The 15,450-nt window shown below is 41.9% G+C and overlaps 1 protein-coding gene across 1 annotated transcript in view; it reads right to left on the reverse strand.

Moving 5' to 3' along the window:
- Positions 1 to 15,450, reverse strand: part of LOC124798371 (trehalase-like) — a 323,119-nt gene that overhangs the window by 178,079 nt on the left and 129,590 nt on the right. Inside the window, exon 4 of the mRNA XM_047261743.1 lies at positions 13,348 to 13,676. Within this exon, the coding sequence (XP_047117699.1) occupies positions 13,348 to 13,676 (329 nt within the window). The remainder of the gene's footprint in view (positions 1 to 13,347; positions 13,677 to 15,450) is intronic.

The raw sequence follows: 15,450 nt of genomic DNA on the forward strand, positions 1-15,450 counted from the left end.
TGGACATGCCCTTCATAACAGAAACCAAAAAGAAATCAAGACGTTCTGTAACAATAAACGGGTATGACGAGATCTACAGCAGAGTCCCTCAAAGGAAAGAGCCTATTCCAGAATTGCTGTTCTGTGGAGGAAGACTTTAACAAACAAAATATGGTTTTATACCTTCATCAATGAACAGATAATTCTGGTGAGAATAAAGATACCAAGAGTAAGAGTAACTATTAGTTACTGGAGTATGTGCCCCAGAAGAGGGACGGGGTGATGACTCTGAAGACTTCTGTGATATCTTGCTATATAAGAGAAACAAATATGATTATCTGATAATAGCAGCTGATTTAAATTCCAGGATGGGTAACACCTGGTGGCAAATTTTATTGGTTATGAAAGGGAAAACATAATAAATAATAATGGATATATATTGAAGGTGTCCTCATTGAATAATGAGTTAAGGATAAAAAACAAATTCTTCAGGCATAGACGAATCCACAAATTTACCTGATCAGCTAGAGAGACTGCCACAATTCTAGACTACATAATGGCAAATAAGAAGACTTGATCATTAGCACAAGATGCAAGGATCTTCATAGGGCCAGGTGTCTCTACAGATCATTTCTTGCTAGTCTCAGAAATAAAACTACTTTAAAAAAATGGAAGATATCTTCCAAACAGAAACAAAATAACACAGAACAACATTTAAATTACATTTACTTCAAGAAGAGAGTATCTGGTTGTTATATCACAAACGGCTTGAAGAATATGTAAGTTTAAATATAAAAGCAGATAACATCAGTCAGGAATGGAATAATATAAAGGATGCACTAATTAAAGCAGCAAGAGCAGCACTTGGCACAAGAAAGAAAAGTTATTTTTTTCCTATGGAGCTTGTGATACTGGGATGATGAAGTATGTAGCCTAACTGAAGATAAGAAATGTGGCTACTTAAAAATGTTGAATATCCCAGATGATCAAGATCAGAGACTAGATTATAAAAGGAATAGCTCTAGTCAAAAGGAAAGTAAGGCAAGTTAAAACCCTTAGTTGGGAAAATTATATTACAGATGTTGAACATGACATAAGAGGAAGACAAGATAGAGCATACAAAATGATGAAACATTTAAACAAAGAAGGTAAGGACAATCTGCAAATAAACACAGTATCTGAATGTAATTGGTTTCAGTACTATAAAACACTCTGGGTAGATGTGCAAGATACACTGGTCGTTCCGTCTGAACCAGATAGGAATGTAGAATTGGATGACATTGGAGGAACTAGAGGATGCAATAATCTCTGGTAGGAACAGGAAGACTCCAGAGTGTGACAAAATCAATATAGAATTGATAAACTATGCACCAAATATTGGAAAAATAAGAATACTCAATTTTATGAACAAGTGCTGGCAGTGTGGTTATATAAACTACTAGCCATTAAAATTGCTACACCAAGGAGAAACGCATATGATAAACAGGTATTCATTGGACAAAAATATTATACTAGAACTGACATGTGATTACATTTTCATGCAATTTGGGTGCATAGATGCTAAGAAATCAGTACCCAGAACAACCACCTCTGGCCATAATAACGGCCTTGATATGCCTGGGCATTGAGTCAAACAGAGCTTGGATGGTGTCTAGAGGTACAGCTGCCCATGCAGCTTCAACACGATGCCACAGTTCATCAAGAGTAGTGACTGGCGCATTGTGACGAGCCTGTTGCTCGGCCACCATTGACCACACTTTTCAATTGGTAAGAGATGTGGAGAATGTGCCGGCCAGGGCAGCAGTCGAACATTTTCTGTATCCAGAAAGGCCCGTACAGGACCTGCAACATGTGGTCATGCATTATCCTGCTGAAATGTAGGGTTTCGCAGGGATCGAATGAAGGGTAGAGCCACGGGTCGTAACACATCTGAAATGTAACGTCCACTGTTCAAAGTGCCGTCAATGCGAACAAGAGGTGACCGAGACGTGTAACCAATGGCACCACATACCATCACGCCGGGTGACACGCCAGTATGGTGATGACGAATACATGCTTCCAACGTGCGTTCACCACGATGTCACCAAACACAGATGTGACCATCATGATGCGGTAAACAGAACCTGGATTCATCCGAAAAAATGACATTGTACTATTCGTGCACCCAGCCAGGTTCATTGTCAAGTACACCATTGCAGGCGCTCCTGTCTTTGATGCAGCGTCAAGGGTAACCGCAGCCATGGTCTCCGAGCTGATAGTCCATGCTGCTGCAAATGTCGTCGAACTGTTTGTGCAGATGGTTGTTGTCTTGCAAACGTCCCCATCTGTTGACTCAGGGATCGAGATGTGAGTGCACGATCTGTAACAGCCATGCAGATAAGATGCCTGTCATCTCGACTGCTAGTGATATGAGGCCGTTGGGATCCAGCACGGCGTTCCGTATTACCCTCCTGAACCCACCGATTCCATATTCTGCTAACAGTCATTGGATCTCGACCAACGCGACCAGCAGCATCAGGATACGATAAACCGCAATCGCAATAGGCTACAATCCTACCTTTATCAAAATTGGAATCATGATGGTACATATTTCTCCTCCTTACACGAGGCATCACAACAACGTTTCATCAGGCAACACCGGTCAACTGCTGTTTGTGTATGAGAAATCGGTTGGAAACTTTCCTCACGTCAGCACGTTGTAGGTGTCGCCACTGGCGCTAACCTTTTGTGAATGCTCTGAAAAGCTAATCATTTGCATATCACAGCATCTTCTTCCAGTCGGTTAAATTTCACGTCTGTAGCACGTCATCTTTGTGGTGTAGCAATTTTAATGGCCAGTAGTGTATCTGAAGAAGAATGCAGCCCCTGTTAGCACAGTTTATAAGAAAAAGAAACAGTTTGAATGTCAGAACTACAGTAGAATCAGCCTTCTGAATTCATGTTATAAATTGTATGCTGATGACACAATTAACAGAAAAATATTGTGAATTTAGTTTACCAAATTTTCTTGCCTTCCTTGACTACAAAAAGGCATTTGATAAAGTAAATGAAACTGTAGAAAATTTTAAGAAAGAGAGGGATCCCATCTTGTCCCATAACAGCTCCACGGTGTTCATATATTAACAACAAAACAAAAAAGAATTGCAGGAATCAGACATAATAGTACTGAAATAAACCAAGAAGTTAGACAAGTGTGTCCCCTCTCACCTAGCACTTTCAATATTTATATTGACAATGTAATCAAAACTTGCCTACAGACAATAAAACATTTTAAAATTAACAATGTGGATACTGGTACATTACTTTTTGCTGAGGACCAAGTAATTTTTAGACAGTATGAAAATAACTTACAAGAATCTTTCATTAATTTAAGTAAAATAGCCAGGAATGAAATCTGAATGTCTCCATCACAAAGACAAAATCAGTGGCATTTTCAGGATACAAGCCCATGCGAGTTAAGATTGAAATTGACAAACAGATCATAGAGCAAGTTGTTGTTGTTGTTGTCTTCAGTCCAGAGACTGGTTTGATGCAGGTCTCCTTGCTACTCTATCCTGTGCAAGCTTCCTCATCCCTAAGTACCTGCTGCAACCTACATCCTTCTGAATCTCCTTAGTGTATTCATCTCTTGGTCTTCCTCAACAATTTTTACCCTCCATGCTGCCCTCCAATATTAAAATGGTGACTCCTTGATGCCTCAGAACATGTCCTACCAACTGATCCTTTCTTCTAGTCCAGTTGTGCCACAAATTCCTCTTCTCCCCAATTCTATTCACAACCTCCTCATTAGTTACGTGATCTACCCATCAAATCTCCAGCATTCTTCTGTAGCATCAATTTTTAAAGCTTCTATTGTCTTCTTGTCTAAACTATTTATTGTCAGTGTTCCACTTTCATAGATGGCTACACTCCATACAAATACTTTCAGAAAAGACTTCCTGACATTTAAATCTATACTCAATGTTAACAAATGTGTCTTCTTCAGAAATGCTTTCCTTGACATCGCCAGTCTGCATTTTATATCCTCTCTACCTTGACCATCATCGTTTATTCTGCTCCCCGAATAGCAAAACTCATTTACTACTTTAAGTGTCTCATTTCCTAATCTAATTCCCTCTCATCGCTACATTCCATTATCCTCACTTTGCTTTTGTTGATGTTCATCTAATATCCTTCTTTCAAGACACTGTCCATTCCACTGAACTGCTCTTCCAGGTCCTTTGCTGTCTCTGACAGAATTACGTCATCGGTGAACCTCAAAGTTTTTATTTCTTCTCCATGGATTTTAATACCTACTCCAAATTTTTCTTTTGCTTCCTTTACTACTTGCTCAGCATGCAGACTGAATAACATTGGGGATAGGCTACAACCCTGTTTCACTCCCTTCCCAACCACTGCTTCCCTTTCATGCCCCTCAACTCTTATTAAGTGCCATCTGGTTTCTGTACAAACTGTAAATAGCCTTTCGCTCCCTGTATTTGACTCCTGCAACCTTCAGAATTTGAAAGAGAGTATTCCAGTCAACATTGTCAAAAGCTTTTTCTAAGTCTACAAATTCCAGAAATGTAGGTTGGCCTTTCCTTACTCTATCTTGTAAGATAAGTCATAGGGTCAGTATTGCCTCGCATGTTCCAACCATTCTACGGAATCCAAACTGATCTTCCCCGAAATCGGCTTCTACCAGTTTTTCCTTTCGTCTGTAAAGAACTCGTGTTAGTATTTTGCAGCCGTGACTTATTAAACTGGTAGTTTGGTAATTTTAATACCCGTGAACACTTGATTTCTCTGGGATTGGAATTATTACATTCTTCTTGAAGTCTGAGGGTATTTCGCCTGTGTCATACATCTTCCTCACCAGATGGTAGAGTTTTCTCAGGGCTATAGGTAGTTCTAATGGAATGTTGTCTACTCCCAGGGTCTTGTTTTGACTTATGTCTCTTAGTGCTCTGTCAAACTCTTCATGTACTATCACATCTCACATTCCATCTTCATCTACATTCTCTTCCATTACCGTAATATAGCCCTCAAGTACATTGCCCTTGTGTAGACCCTCTGTATATTCCATCCACCTTTCTGCTTTCCCTTCTTTGCTTAGAACTCGTTTTCCATCTGAGCTCTTGATATTCATACAATGGTTCTCTTTCCTCCAAAGGTCTCTTTAATTTTCCTGTGGGCAGTATTTTTCTTACCCCTAGTGATATATGCCTCTACAACCTTACATTTGTCCTCTAACCATCCCTGCATGGCCATTTTGCACTTCCTGTCAATCTCATTCTTGAAACGTTTGTTTTCCTTTTCGCATGCTTCATTTACTGCATTCTTATATTTTGTCCTTTCGTCAATTAAATTCAATATGTTTTCTGTTATCCAAGGATTTGTACTAGCCCTCGTCTTTTTACCTATTTGAACCTCTCCTGCCTCACTATTTCAGCTCTCGAAGCTACTCACTCTTCTTCTACTTTATTTCTTTCCCCCATTCTTGTCAATCACAAGTTAATACATTTAAATATTTAGGATGCAGTATGGTATACAGGGCAAATAGTGAAATACAACATACAGGGCAAACAATGAAATACAAGTAAGTTAGACCTATTTAACTATTTCTGTGAAACTTTGTGCAGAATACTGAGATAAGAAGCCCACAGAAATACTCTGAAGTTCTGTAGGGTTATGGCTATACCAGTAATGTTCTGTGGGTGCGAAAACTGGACTCTTAAGATGCGAAATGAAAAGAGAACAAAGGCATGTTAATGAATTTCCTTAGATATGTGTCTGGATATATTTTGATGGGTAAAAGGAGAGGTGATGGCATCCAGCTGGACTGAATATGCAAAACTGACATAATAAAATGATATCAGTCTATGCAGAAAGAACTATAGTCTCTATGCCAGACCCAAGAATTGAATTGAATTGAATTGAATTTTATTTGATCCTGTAAGATTACATTGTGTATAGTAAATGTACGTGTAATATAGGACATGTCAAAGTATTAACATTCATTATCACTTCTCACACCTTTAGCTTGCATTTTTACATCATTGCTAATGAATAATTATATACAAATTTAATGGCATAAGTATTCTGCAACACTGTAAAACTCTTTTTCAATGAGATAGTCTTCAAGTTTCTTTGGAAAGTAATTGTGAAGTACACTATCTTGCAGGTTTTTAGGCAGACTTCTTAGTAGTCTGATAGCAGAGTACTGGAGTCCTTTTTCTAGCATTGCCAGTCAGTGGGGTATGCTCCGTACTTCATTCTTCCTTCTTGTATTGTGGGTGTGTACACTAGCATTTGTAATCCAATCCTCACTACCTTTTGTAATGTACATTATTGTTTTGTATATATACAACAATGAAAAAGTTAAGATACCTAAATTCTTGAAACAGTTTCTGCACGTTTCAGAGGTCTTTCTTCTTAAAATGGTCATAATTGCTTTTTTTTTTTTGTAATGTGAACACTCGTTTTGTCTCTTGTTTGTTTGAGTTTCCCCACACAGTCACTCCATACTGTAAGTATGGTTCGAAAAGTCCATGATACACTGTACACAGAAGGTTCTTGTCTGAATACTGTGATAACTGCATCATTAAGAATATGACAGAGCTCAGTTTCTTACAGACATTATTAATGGTTTTTCCATTTCAGTTCATTATCCACAAGAATAACTAAGAATCTAGCCAATTCTACTTCTTCCAGCCTTGTTCCATCAACCTCTAAATCCATGTCTACAGCCTTTTCCTTGTTTTTAAACACTGCATACATAGTCTTTTTTAGATTTATAACCGGTTCATTTTCCAACAGCCATTGAGCTGTGACATTTGCAGATATGTATGCTCTTCTCTCAAGCTGTTCTATATTTTGATCACTATTTAGTATTGTCATGTCATCAGCATATAATATTTTCTTTTCTTCCTCCTCAACACATATCACTAACAAACACATTAAATAACAATGGCCCCATTACCGAACCCTGCGGCACTCCATATCTGATGGATTTGGTTTCTGATTGGTATGAGTTTCCTAATGATACATACTGCTTGCGGTTGCGCAAGTATGATTTTATCGATTCACCTGGTTGCCCTCGAATGCCATAGTTGCTTAATTTTTGTATCAGCATTTCATGGTCAATGGTGTCAAATGCCTTTGGAAGATCCAGAAACATTGCAGAGACAACCTTTTCCTCATCTAAGGACTGTAAAATATATTCTGTTAGACTGGCAATTGCTGATTCTGTAGATTCACCCTTTCTGAAACCGTGTTGTGAGGGTATGACAATGTTATGTTTGTCAAATCACTAAGGCCACAAAACAATATAAACCAAGAGGCAAAAGATCCTAAGGAAGATCAGTGAAGAGATGGCCTGACCAATTTTGTAGGAGACAGAATCGACCAAAAGGTCTAATCCTTGATGATGATGAACTAGTTATGTATTTAACTTTATACCGACAGTGCTTATATTACAAGTATTAATCAGTCATGCCAGAAATCACAAAACTTCACATTTTTGTAGTTATTTGATCTGTCTTGTTCTTAGTTGTATGTTAAAGAAGCTCAATATCAGATTCAGTCATAACTGCCATTGCATTTTTCTGCTTTCTAGATTGTGTCAAAAGAAGCATGACGTAACATGACAACAATAAGAGAAATGTAGCAGTTTCTCAAAACTTTACCTCAAAGCTGACAGTAAGCAAACATTCTACTTGTGTCTTCCTATCTTTAAGGTGTTTTCCTTTTCCTTTTTTTCTGAGCTCACTGTGCTATTTAAAGAATTTTCACCAAAATGTCAAAGATGATATGAGAACATCTGCAGCCTGAATATTTACCAATACAAGCACAATAATTCTGGAAAAAAACAGCTGATCATTAACGGAAACTATGGACTGTGTATAACTGTATTGGTAGCATGGACAGAAAGCAAAAACCTCTCGCTAAATTTGGAACAAAATTTTACAATTCTAGTCCATAATCTTGATAGCTGTCTGAAGGTTTTTAGATTATCTTTACCAGTTGACATTGAGAATGCAACAGTGATTTGAGTCTATTGAAAGTAAATGTTTTCAGTGAAGCATAGTTTAAAGGCACAGTCTCTCTTCGAACATCTAGACCTTTGTTGGAAGAAGATTGAAAATTTCCTTATAGTTTTACTGCATGTGATGCCTTTCCTCTCACAAAATCCATGATCAGGCCATATCTGAATAGACAATGAATGAATGAAAGGAATATATTTCATTACAGAGTATAAGGTGTGTAGAATGTTATTCTGTTATGTTAGTGTCAAAGATTCTGGTGCTGGATCTTCAGTAAATTGTTACTTACCGGAATAGTATTCCAGGTAGACATTAAAAAATTGTCAGAGTTCTTCCCTGGCAATGGCAGAAGGAGCACAGAGTGGTTCAATAATCAGCAGAATGCCAACAAGAGAGAAATGCTGATCGAGTGACAGTGCATACTAGAGCTACTGCAACACTCGGAACTGGCCAAGTGCTCAAGTGAGCGAATATAGCACAATAACATCATGGCAACAGAAGGATACCATCATAATGATGACTGCACAGAGTGTCACAAGAAAGCGTAGATCAATTGTAAGTGCAACTGTGCAGGTACCAATGTAGCAGAAAAGAGCATATGAAAGATTAAGTTGAGAAATACTGCAGCAACCAAGAGAGCTGACTAAATTGGAAAACCAGGATGCACGGTGTCATTGTTGCCTCACTGTACCAGAGCACAAGAGTGCACCCAGTGGAAATATTTCTCCTGTTCTGTTTGATTTCTGTTGCACAGTTCTGTCGAGAGGATAAGCTTATGTCGGTCGACCCTCTACTCACTGTTGAACTTCCTCAGAGCACTGAGTCCTGTTGGAGGGGCTTAGCTGCTGTGAGTTGCAGCACCTACTACTGAGACCATGCTGATGGGGTGTTGTGACTGTCCCCATCCAGCTGGCCTTCTGGAGACCTGACAACAGGACCCATTAGCATTGTGAAGGTGAGCCTCTGATGCAGCTCACCATAACTCCTGCAGCAGGCACCGATGCTGCCAGCATCTCTCTTGTAATGAGAGGCCTCGGCCTTGCTCTGCATGGTACACACACTCTGAGCGGGGCTTTAGATTACCTCCTGTTGGTGATGATCTTTGATGTCAATTAAAAGACTCCTGAGATCAGCTAGCAGAGCTGTGGGCCAGTGTCCCACAATGGCTGTGTTTGTGGTGCTACCAGGGTCATCGTCCACTTGTTGCACAGCAGCCTGCTACACGAGTGTTGCTGGCACTCCGAGACCATCGACACCCACTGACCTGGCCTGTGCTCCACCAGCATGCCTCAGCTTCCAGCACCCTGGAGATGACAACTGTGTACTTGTGATCATTAAATATGTAACTGACAGTCATGTTTTACTTAACACACTTGAGTGTCTGACAGATCCTGACCACTAAAACCCACCTGACACAGTCCTGATTACTTTAGAGGACACAGACTGGCCCTCTATAGAATTGTGACATGAATAAAATTGATGTGATAGTTGAAGCTATTTCTTTGTTTCACAACTTTAGGATTCATGACAGTGTATTCATGACATGTATGCAGCAAAATTTAGACAACCTTATTGAGAACTCACATCAAAAACCAGAAAAACCAACAGTGACCTACAAACAATGCCATCGAGCTGAGTAATCCACTCTGCAGTTTTCTTCTAAGCACATGTGAAGCATTGTCTTTTCAGAGAAAAGTGTATATGTAGCAACATACTGAAAGGATATGATATTACGTAATAGATAATTATTTAAATAAAAATAAATTTTTAGTATACCAGACTAAAAAGTATAAAACAAGTGTCGCTAAGCCAATTCAGATTCCTAATCCCATACGGTTGTGAATTTTTAATGGGTACGTAAATATGTCTTATAAGATTTAGAATGAAGAATGTGGAGTGTATTGCATAGAAGGTAGTAAGGACAAATTATTCATGCACCACATCTGTTGCATGGCCCCCATGCGTTTTGTTTTAAATCTTACAAGTATTTTCATAGCTATTAAAAATTCACAATCACAAATTTTCAGGACCATTGTATGGGGTTAGGAATCTGTATTGGCTTAGGAAAGCTTATGTTACACTTTTTAGTCCAATTTAAAAGGTAGTGTATGAAATTCGTTACTTAAATAAGTTTTTTCTGCTTTTCAGTCGTGTTTATATGATATTTTTGAATGGACTTGACATATTGATAACATTATAAGAGACGCTAATTTTCTCTTTTATTTCAGTGTCTTTTCACCTGAAACAGAATAGTGTTGAACCCATCTACTGTGTGCCCCTATAGCTGAGTGGTCGGTATGTCTGACTGCAATGTGCGGGAGCCAGCTTCCGTTCCTGATAATTCCAGGGATCTTGCCCTCTTGGGAGGACTGGTCTGGGGTGCACTCAGCTTCGAGAGGCCAGCTGAGCCATTCAACTGATTAGTAAGTGTTCTGAGGTGAAAAATCCCGATAATGACTGTGAGATTGGTGTACTGGCAACATGTTGCCCCCCCTCTCCTCCATACTGCCCTCATACTACATCCAATGATGCCATTCACAGAGGGTGACCTGGCAGTCAGTCGGAACAGATTGGCGCCTCTAGGGCCAGAATGCACAACAAGTACTACTAGCATGGTGACACTACGACGACTACTACTACTACTACTACTACTACTACTACTAGACCTATCTATGAATGATGTATAAATCTGTTTAATTGTTTTTAGAAAGAAGTAAGCAAAATTAATTTTGTATGATTTATCACAATATTGTTACTGCAATATTAGTTTCATAGTGTCTGTGGCTTCATCCTTGTATACTACTTCTTCTTCTCCTCCTCCTCCTCCAGTCTCTGTCTATCTCCATCCTCTTTGTCCACTCCCTCCGCTCTTCTCCATTTGTATATCTCCTCTCCTCCCCCCATCTGTATATACCCTCCTCCTCCTCTTTCTGTCTCTCTCTCCCCCACTGTCTCTGTCCATCTCTTCCTCCAACCTTTCTCTGTTCATCTCTTCTTCCAGCCTCTGTCTGACTATCTCCTCATTCCTCTCTCTCTGTTCGTTTATTCCTCTCCCCTCTCTGTCTGTCCATCTCTTCTGCCCGCAGCTATCTCTCTATACGCTTCTCCCTGCTGAGTTGTGTCTGCCCACACATACACTCCCTGAAACACATTCTGATACAATTGCACGTATCGGTCGTGCAATGCAGCCTAGATGTCACATGTAATCGACCTTCCTTACTCCCGACCCACACTGGACGGACTGGCAACGAAGCACATTCGTATTTAATTGTCATCCAGTTCTGAGGTACACTCCTGGAAATTGAAATAAGAACACCGTGAATTCATTGTCCCAGGAAGGGGAAACTTTATTGACACATTCCTGGGGTCAGATACATCACGTGATCACACTGACAGAACCACAGGCACATAGACACAGGCAACAGAGCATGCACAATGTCGGCACTAGTACAGTGTATATCCACCTTTCGCAGCAATGCAGGCTGCTATTCTCCCATGGAGACGATCGTAGAGATGCTGGATGTAGTCCTGTGGAACGGCTTGCCATGCCATTTCCACCTGGCGCCTCAGTTGGACCAGCGTTCGTGCTGGACGTGCAGACCGCGTGAGACGACGCTTCATCCAGTCCCAAACATGCTGAATGGGGGACAGATCCGGAGATCTTGCTGGCCAGGGTAGTTGACTTACACCTTCTAGAGCACGTTGGGTGGCACGGGATACATGCGGACGTGCATTGTCCTGTTGGAACAGCAAGTTCCCTTGCCGGTCTAGGAATGGTAGAACGATGGGTTCGATGACGGTTTGGATGTACCGTGCACTATTCAGTGTCCCCTCGACGATCACCAGTGGTGTACGGCCAGTGTAGGAGATCGCTCCCCACACCATGATGCCGGGTGTTGGCCCTGTGTGCCTCGGTCGTATGCAGTCCTGATTGTGGCGCTCACCTGCACGGCGCCAAACACACATACGACCATCATTGGCACCAAGGCAGAAGCGACTCTCATCGCTGAAGACGACACGTCTCCATTCGTCCCTCCATTCACGCCTGTCGCGACACCACTGGAGGCGGGCTGCACGATGTTGGGGCGTGAGCGGAAGACGGCCTAACGGTGTGCGGGACCGTAGCCCAACTTCATGGAGACGGTTGCGAATGGTCCTCGCCGATACCCCAGGAGCAACAGTGTCCCTAATTTGCTGGGAAGTTGCAGTGCGGTCCCCTACGGCACTGCGTAGGATCCTACGGTCTTGGCGTGCATCCGTGCGTCGCTGCGGTCCGGTCCCAGGTCGACGGGCACGTGCACCTTCCGCCGACCACTGGCGACAACATCGATGTACTGTGGAGACCTCACGCCCCACGTGTTGAGCAATTCGGCGGTACGTCCACCCGGCCTCCCACATGCCCACTATACGCCCTCGCTCAAAGTCCGTCAACTGCACATACGGTTCATGTCCACGCTGTCGCGGCATGCTACCAGTGTTAAAGACTGCGATGGAGCTGCGTATGCCACGGAAAACTGGCTGACATTGACTGCGGCGGTGCACAAATGCTGCGCAGCTAGCGCCATTCGACGGCCAACACCGCGGTTCCTGGTGTGTCCGCTGTGCCGTGCGTGTGATCATTGCTTGTACAGCCCTCTCGCAGTGTCCGGAGCAAGTATGGTGGGTCTGACACACCGGTGTCAATGTGTTCTTTTTTCCATTTCCAGGAGTGTATGTTTGCATTTCGAGTCTCTAACTCACTGGGTAGTTATTTTAAAATCAACTGAAAATTTGCACTGGACAGACGGAGAGACAGACAGAAAAGAAAGCAACAAATAAAAATGAGATAAAAATGAATGCTGAACTCAGCATCATTCTCATTTTCCTGGATGCAGAGGCAATTGAACAAACACTGTAGAAAATTTCATAAGCTGCCAGTGGCACAGACACAGTGTGTGGCAAATGTGGAGCACATCACTACATCTGGCACAGCGTGGCATGGCAAACTGTACGACTCGGTGACGCCGCATCTATCCGGTAGACAGTGTACGTTTTCCATCCGAAGTTGCGAGCCAGACGCGTGCCTCGTGCTACACCACATGCCACTCCACTTGTGACATCATTTTGGTGCTTGTCCTGCATTTAATTTTTTATTTCTTCTCTCGGATCTGTAGCTCCCTTTCCAAATTTCTCACTGATTTCCTTAATTTTTGTTCAATGTATATATCGACTAAAATGAGTGACAGACTAGAACCCTGCACGCTTTCACGCCATTCAACTCTGGTAACTGCAGTTGTGCTTCGGTACAAGCTGTAGGTAACACCTGCTGCCGGTGCCGTTCTTCGCAGTGGAAAGAGTGTGTCACCTGTAGGACTCTGGCCGCGGTCCCCTGGACGGCGAGAAGTAGCGCGCGAGCTGGCGCCCGCCCACGGACACGGTGCGGTTGTGCATCCAGAACTGGAACTCGGCGTCGAGCGCGGCGATGCCGCCGGCGAGGAAGGTGCGCTGCTCGCAGCCGGCGCGCTCGCAGTAGCGCACCAGCGCCTCCACCATGGGCGCCAGCAGCGGCGGCTGCGCGCGCTCCTTGTAGTAGACGCGGCCGCCGTTGGGCACGTGGCCCAGCTGCTGCACCAGGTACACCAGGTTGCCCACCACGCCGCGCACCGTCTCCGGCATGTCCGTCGCCAGCAGGCCCTGCCACGCACCACCAGACAACTCACTCACTGCTAGCCGCAGCGTTGCATGTAAACTCACCACAATAAGTCGTCACTGGGTATTTAAAACAGTATACGTAACTGCGATTGCCACTGCACCGGCACCGGTAAACGTGACAATGCGTGACCAGGGGTGTGAGACGAGGTTCTGTGTGTGTGTGTGTGTGTGTGTGTGTGTGTGTGTGTGTCGGTACATATCAATATCCTTCGTGTCAGCTGTCTTTCGTTCACAACTGCCAGCATCCTCAGAAATATTAAGTACAACCAAGGTAGTTGACCTTCATTCCGAATTTCTTGTGTACAGTCACCTTCTGTTAACACACGCCAGTAACCTCAGTGATTTATGAGGGCGTGCTGAAAAATAATGCGTCTGAATTTTTATGCCAAGTCTCTTAAGGCTTTTTAAGGGGATACGGAATCGGATTTTGGGTTAAAAAATCGAATTTTTTTTTATTGGCGTATTATATTCTGCCATGTTTCCTCTTTAAAATGACGTATCATACATAGCTCTGCTACAATTATAACTATTTTATTTTTATAGATTTGTGAGATCGGGTATTGCGCTTTAGTTATACACGTCTCTCGTGGCTGACCATGAACTTTTTGGCAGTACCTTTAAAGTGACATGAATTCAAGTATCCCGGTTTCCAGCGACTATTTATACACTAGTTGCCCGAAAATGTTTCTCTCTGGTTTCCTCAAGTTACTCTTTGACTTTGTGGCGGGACTGTTTTGTAAACAGTGTGATATAAGAAAGTAGTTGTTGTTGAGTTATTTCGTATTTAGTGCTTCATTTTTCGCAGTGAAAATGCCTACAGCTAAAGCAAAAGTATTTAAAAAGCGTGTGAACTGGCAAAAGAAAAGAAATAATGATTCATTAGCAAAGCAAAGCAGTTCATCATCATCACTGTTGGAAAATGTGAATCCACTTATTACTGATTTGCCGAACGAACTTACACCAAATGAAAACAGTGCTTCTCATAAAAAACTAAGAGATTTGGAAGAGAAATATAATTTACTTGATAGAGGGAATGAAGTTTTTGAACTCATTGATACGAATATATTGTGTGAAGCTCTTGAAAACAGTTTGTGCTGCAAAAAATGTCGTGGAAACGTTTCTCTGAAAGTAGAATCCCATGTTGGCCTGGCTGCCCAGTTTAATTTAATATGCAGTGTTTGTAAATACAGCTGTAAGTTTCCAAGTTCGGTTTCAGTAACTGTAAATAATGGATACAAGAAAACTGAACTTTATAGTGTAAATATTAGGTTAGTTTATGGATTGCGAGCAATTGGTAAGGGCAAAGCAGCTGGTGATATGCTATGTGGTGTTCTAAATCTTCCAAGTGCACCTTCAAAGTTTGAAGCTTACAATTATGTACTAGGATCTGCAGTTGAAGATGTAGCACAGAAGTCAATGCAGGTTGCTGTGGAAGAAGCAGTGGAAGAAAATGACGGCAGTCGTGACCTCACAGTGGCGTTTGATGGCACGTGGCAGAAAAGGGGCCACACCTCCAACAATGGTGTTGTAACAGCAACTAGTGTTGATACTGGCAAGGTTATTGATGTTGCAATAATGTCTAAATACTGTAGGTGCACAGGCAGGCTGAAAAATGAACACAGTGATGACTGTATTGCTAATTATTATGGTAGTAGTGGTGGCATGGAGGTTGCTGGGGTGAAGAAAATTTTTCATCGCTCTTCACAGTGGTATAATGTTCGCTATGTCAAATATCTGGGAGATGGTGACTCTAAAG

This window comes from Schistocerca piceifrons, chromosome 5 (assembly GCF_021461385.2).
Source record: "Schistocerca piceifrons isolate TAMUIC-IGC-003096 chromosome 5, iqSchPice1.1, whole genome shotgun sequence".
Taxonomy (NCBI): Eukaryota; Metazoa; Arthropoda; class Insecta; order Orthoptera; family Acrididae; genus Schistocerca; species Schistocerca piceifrons.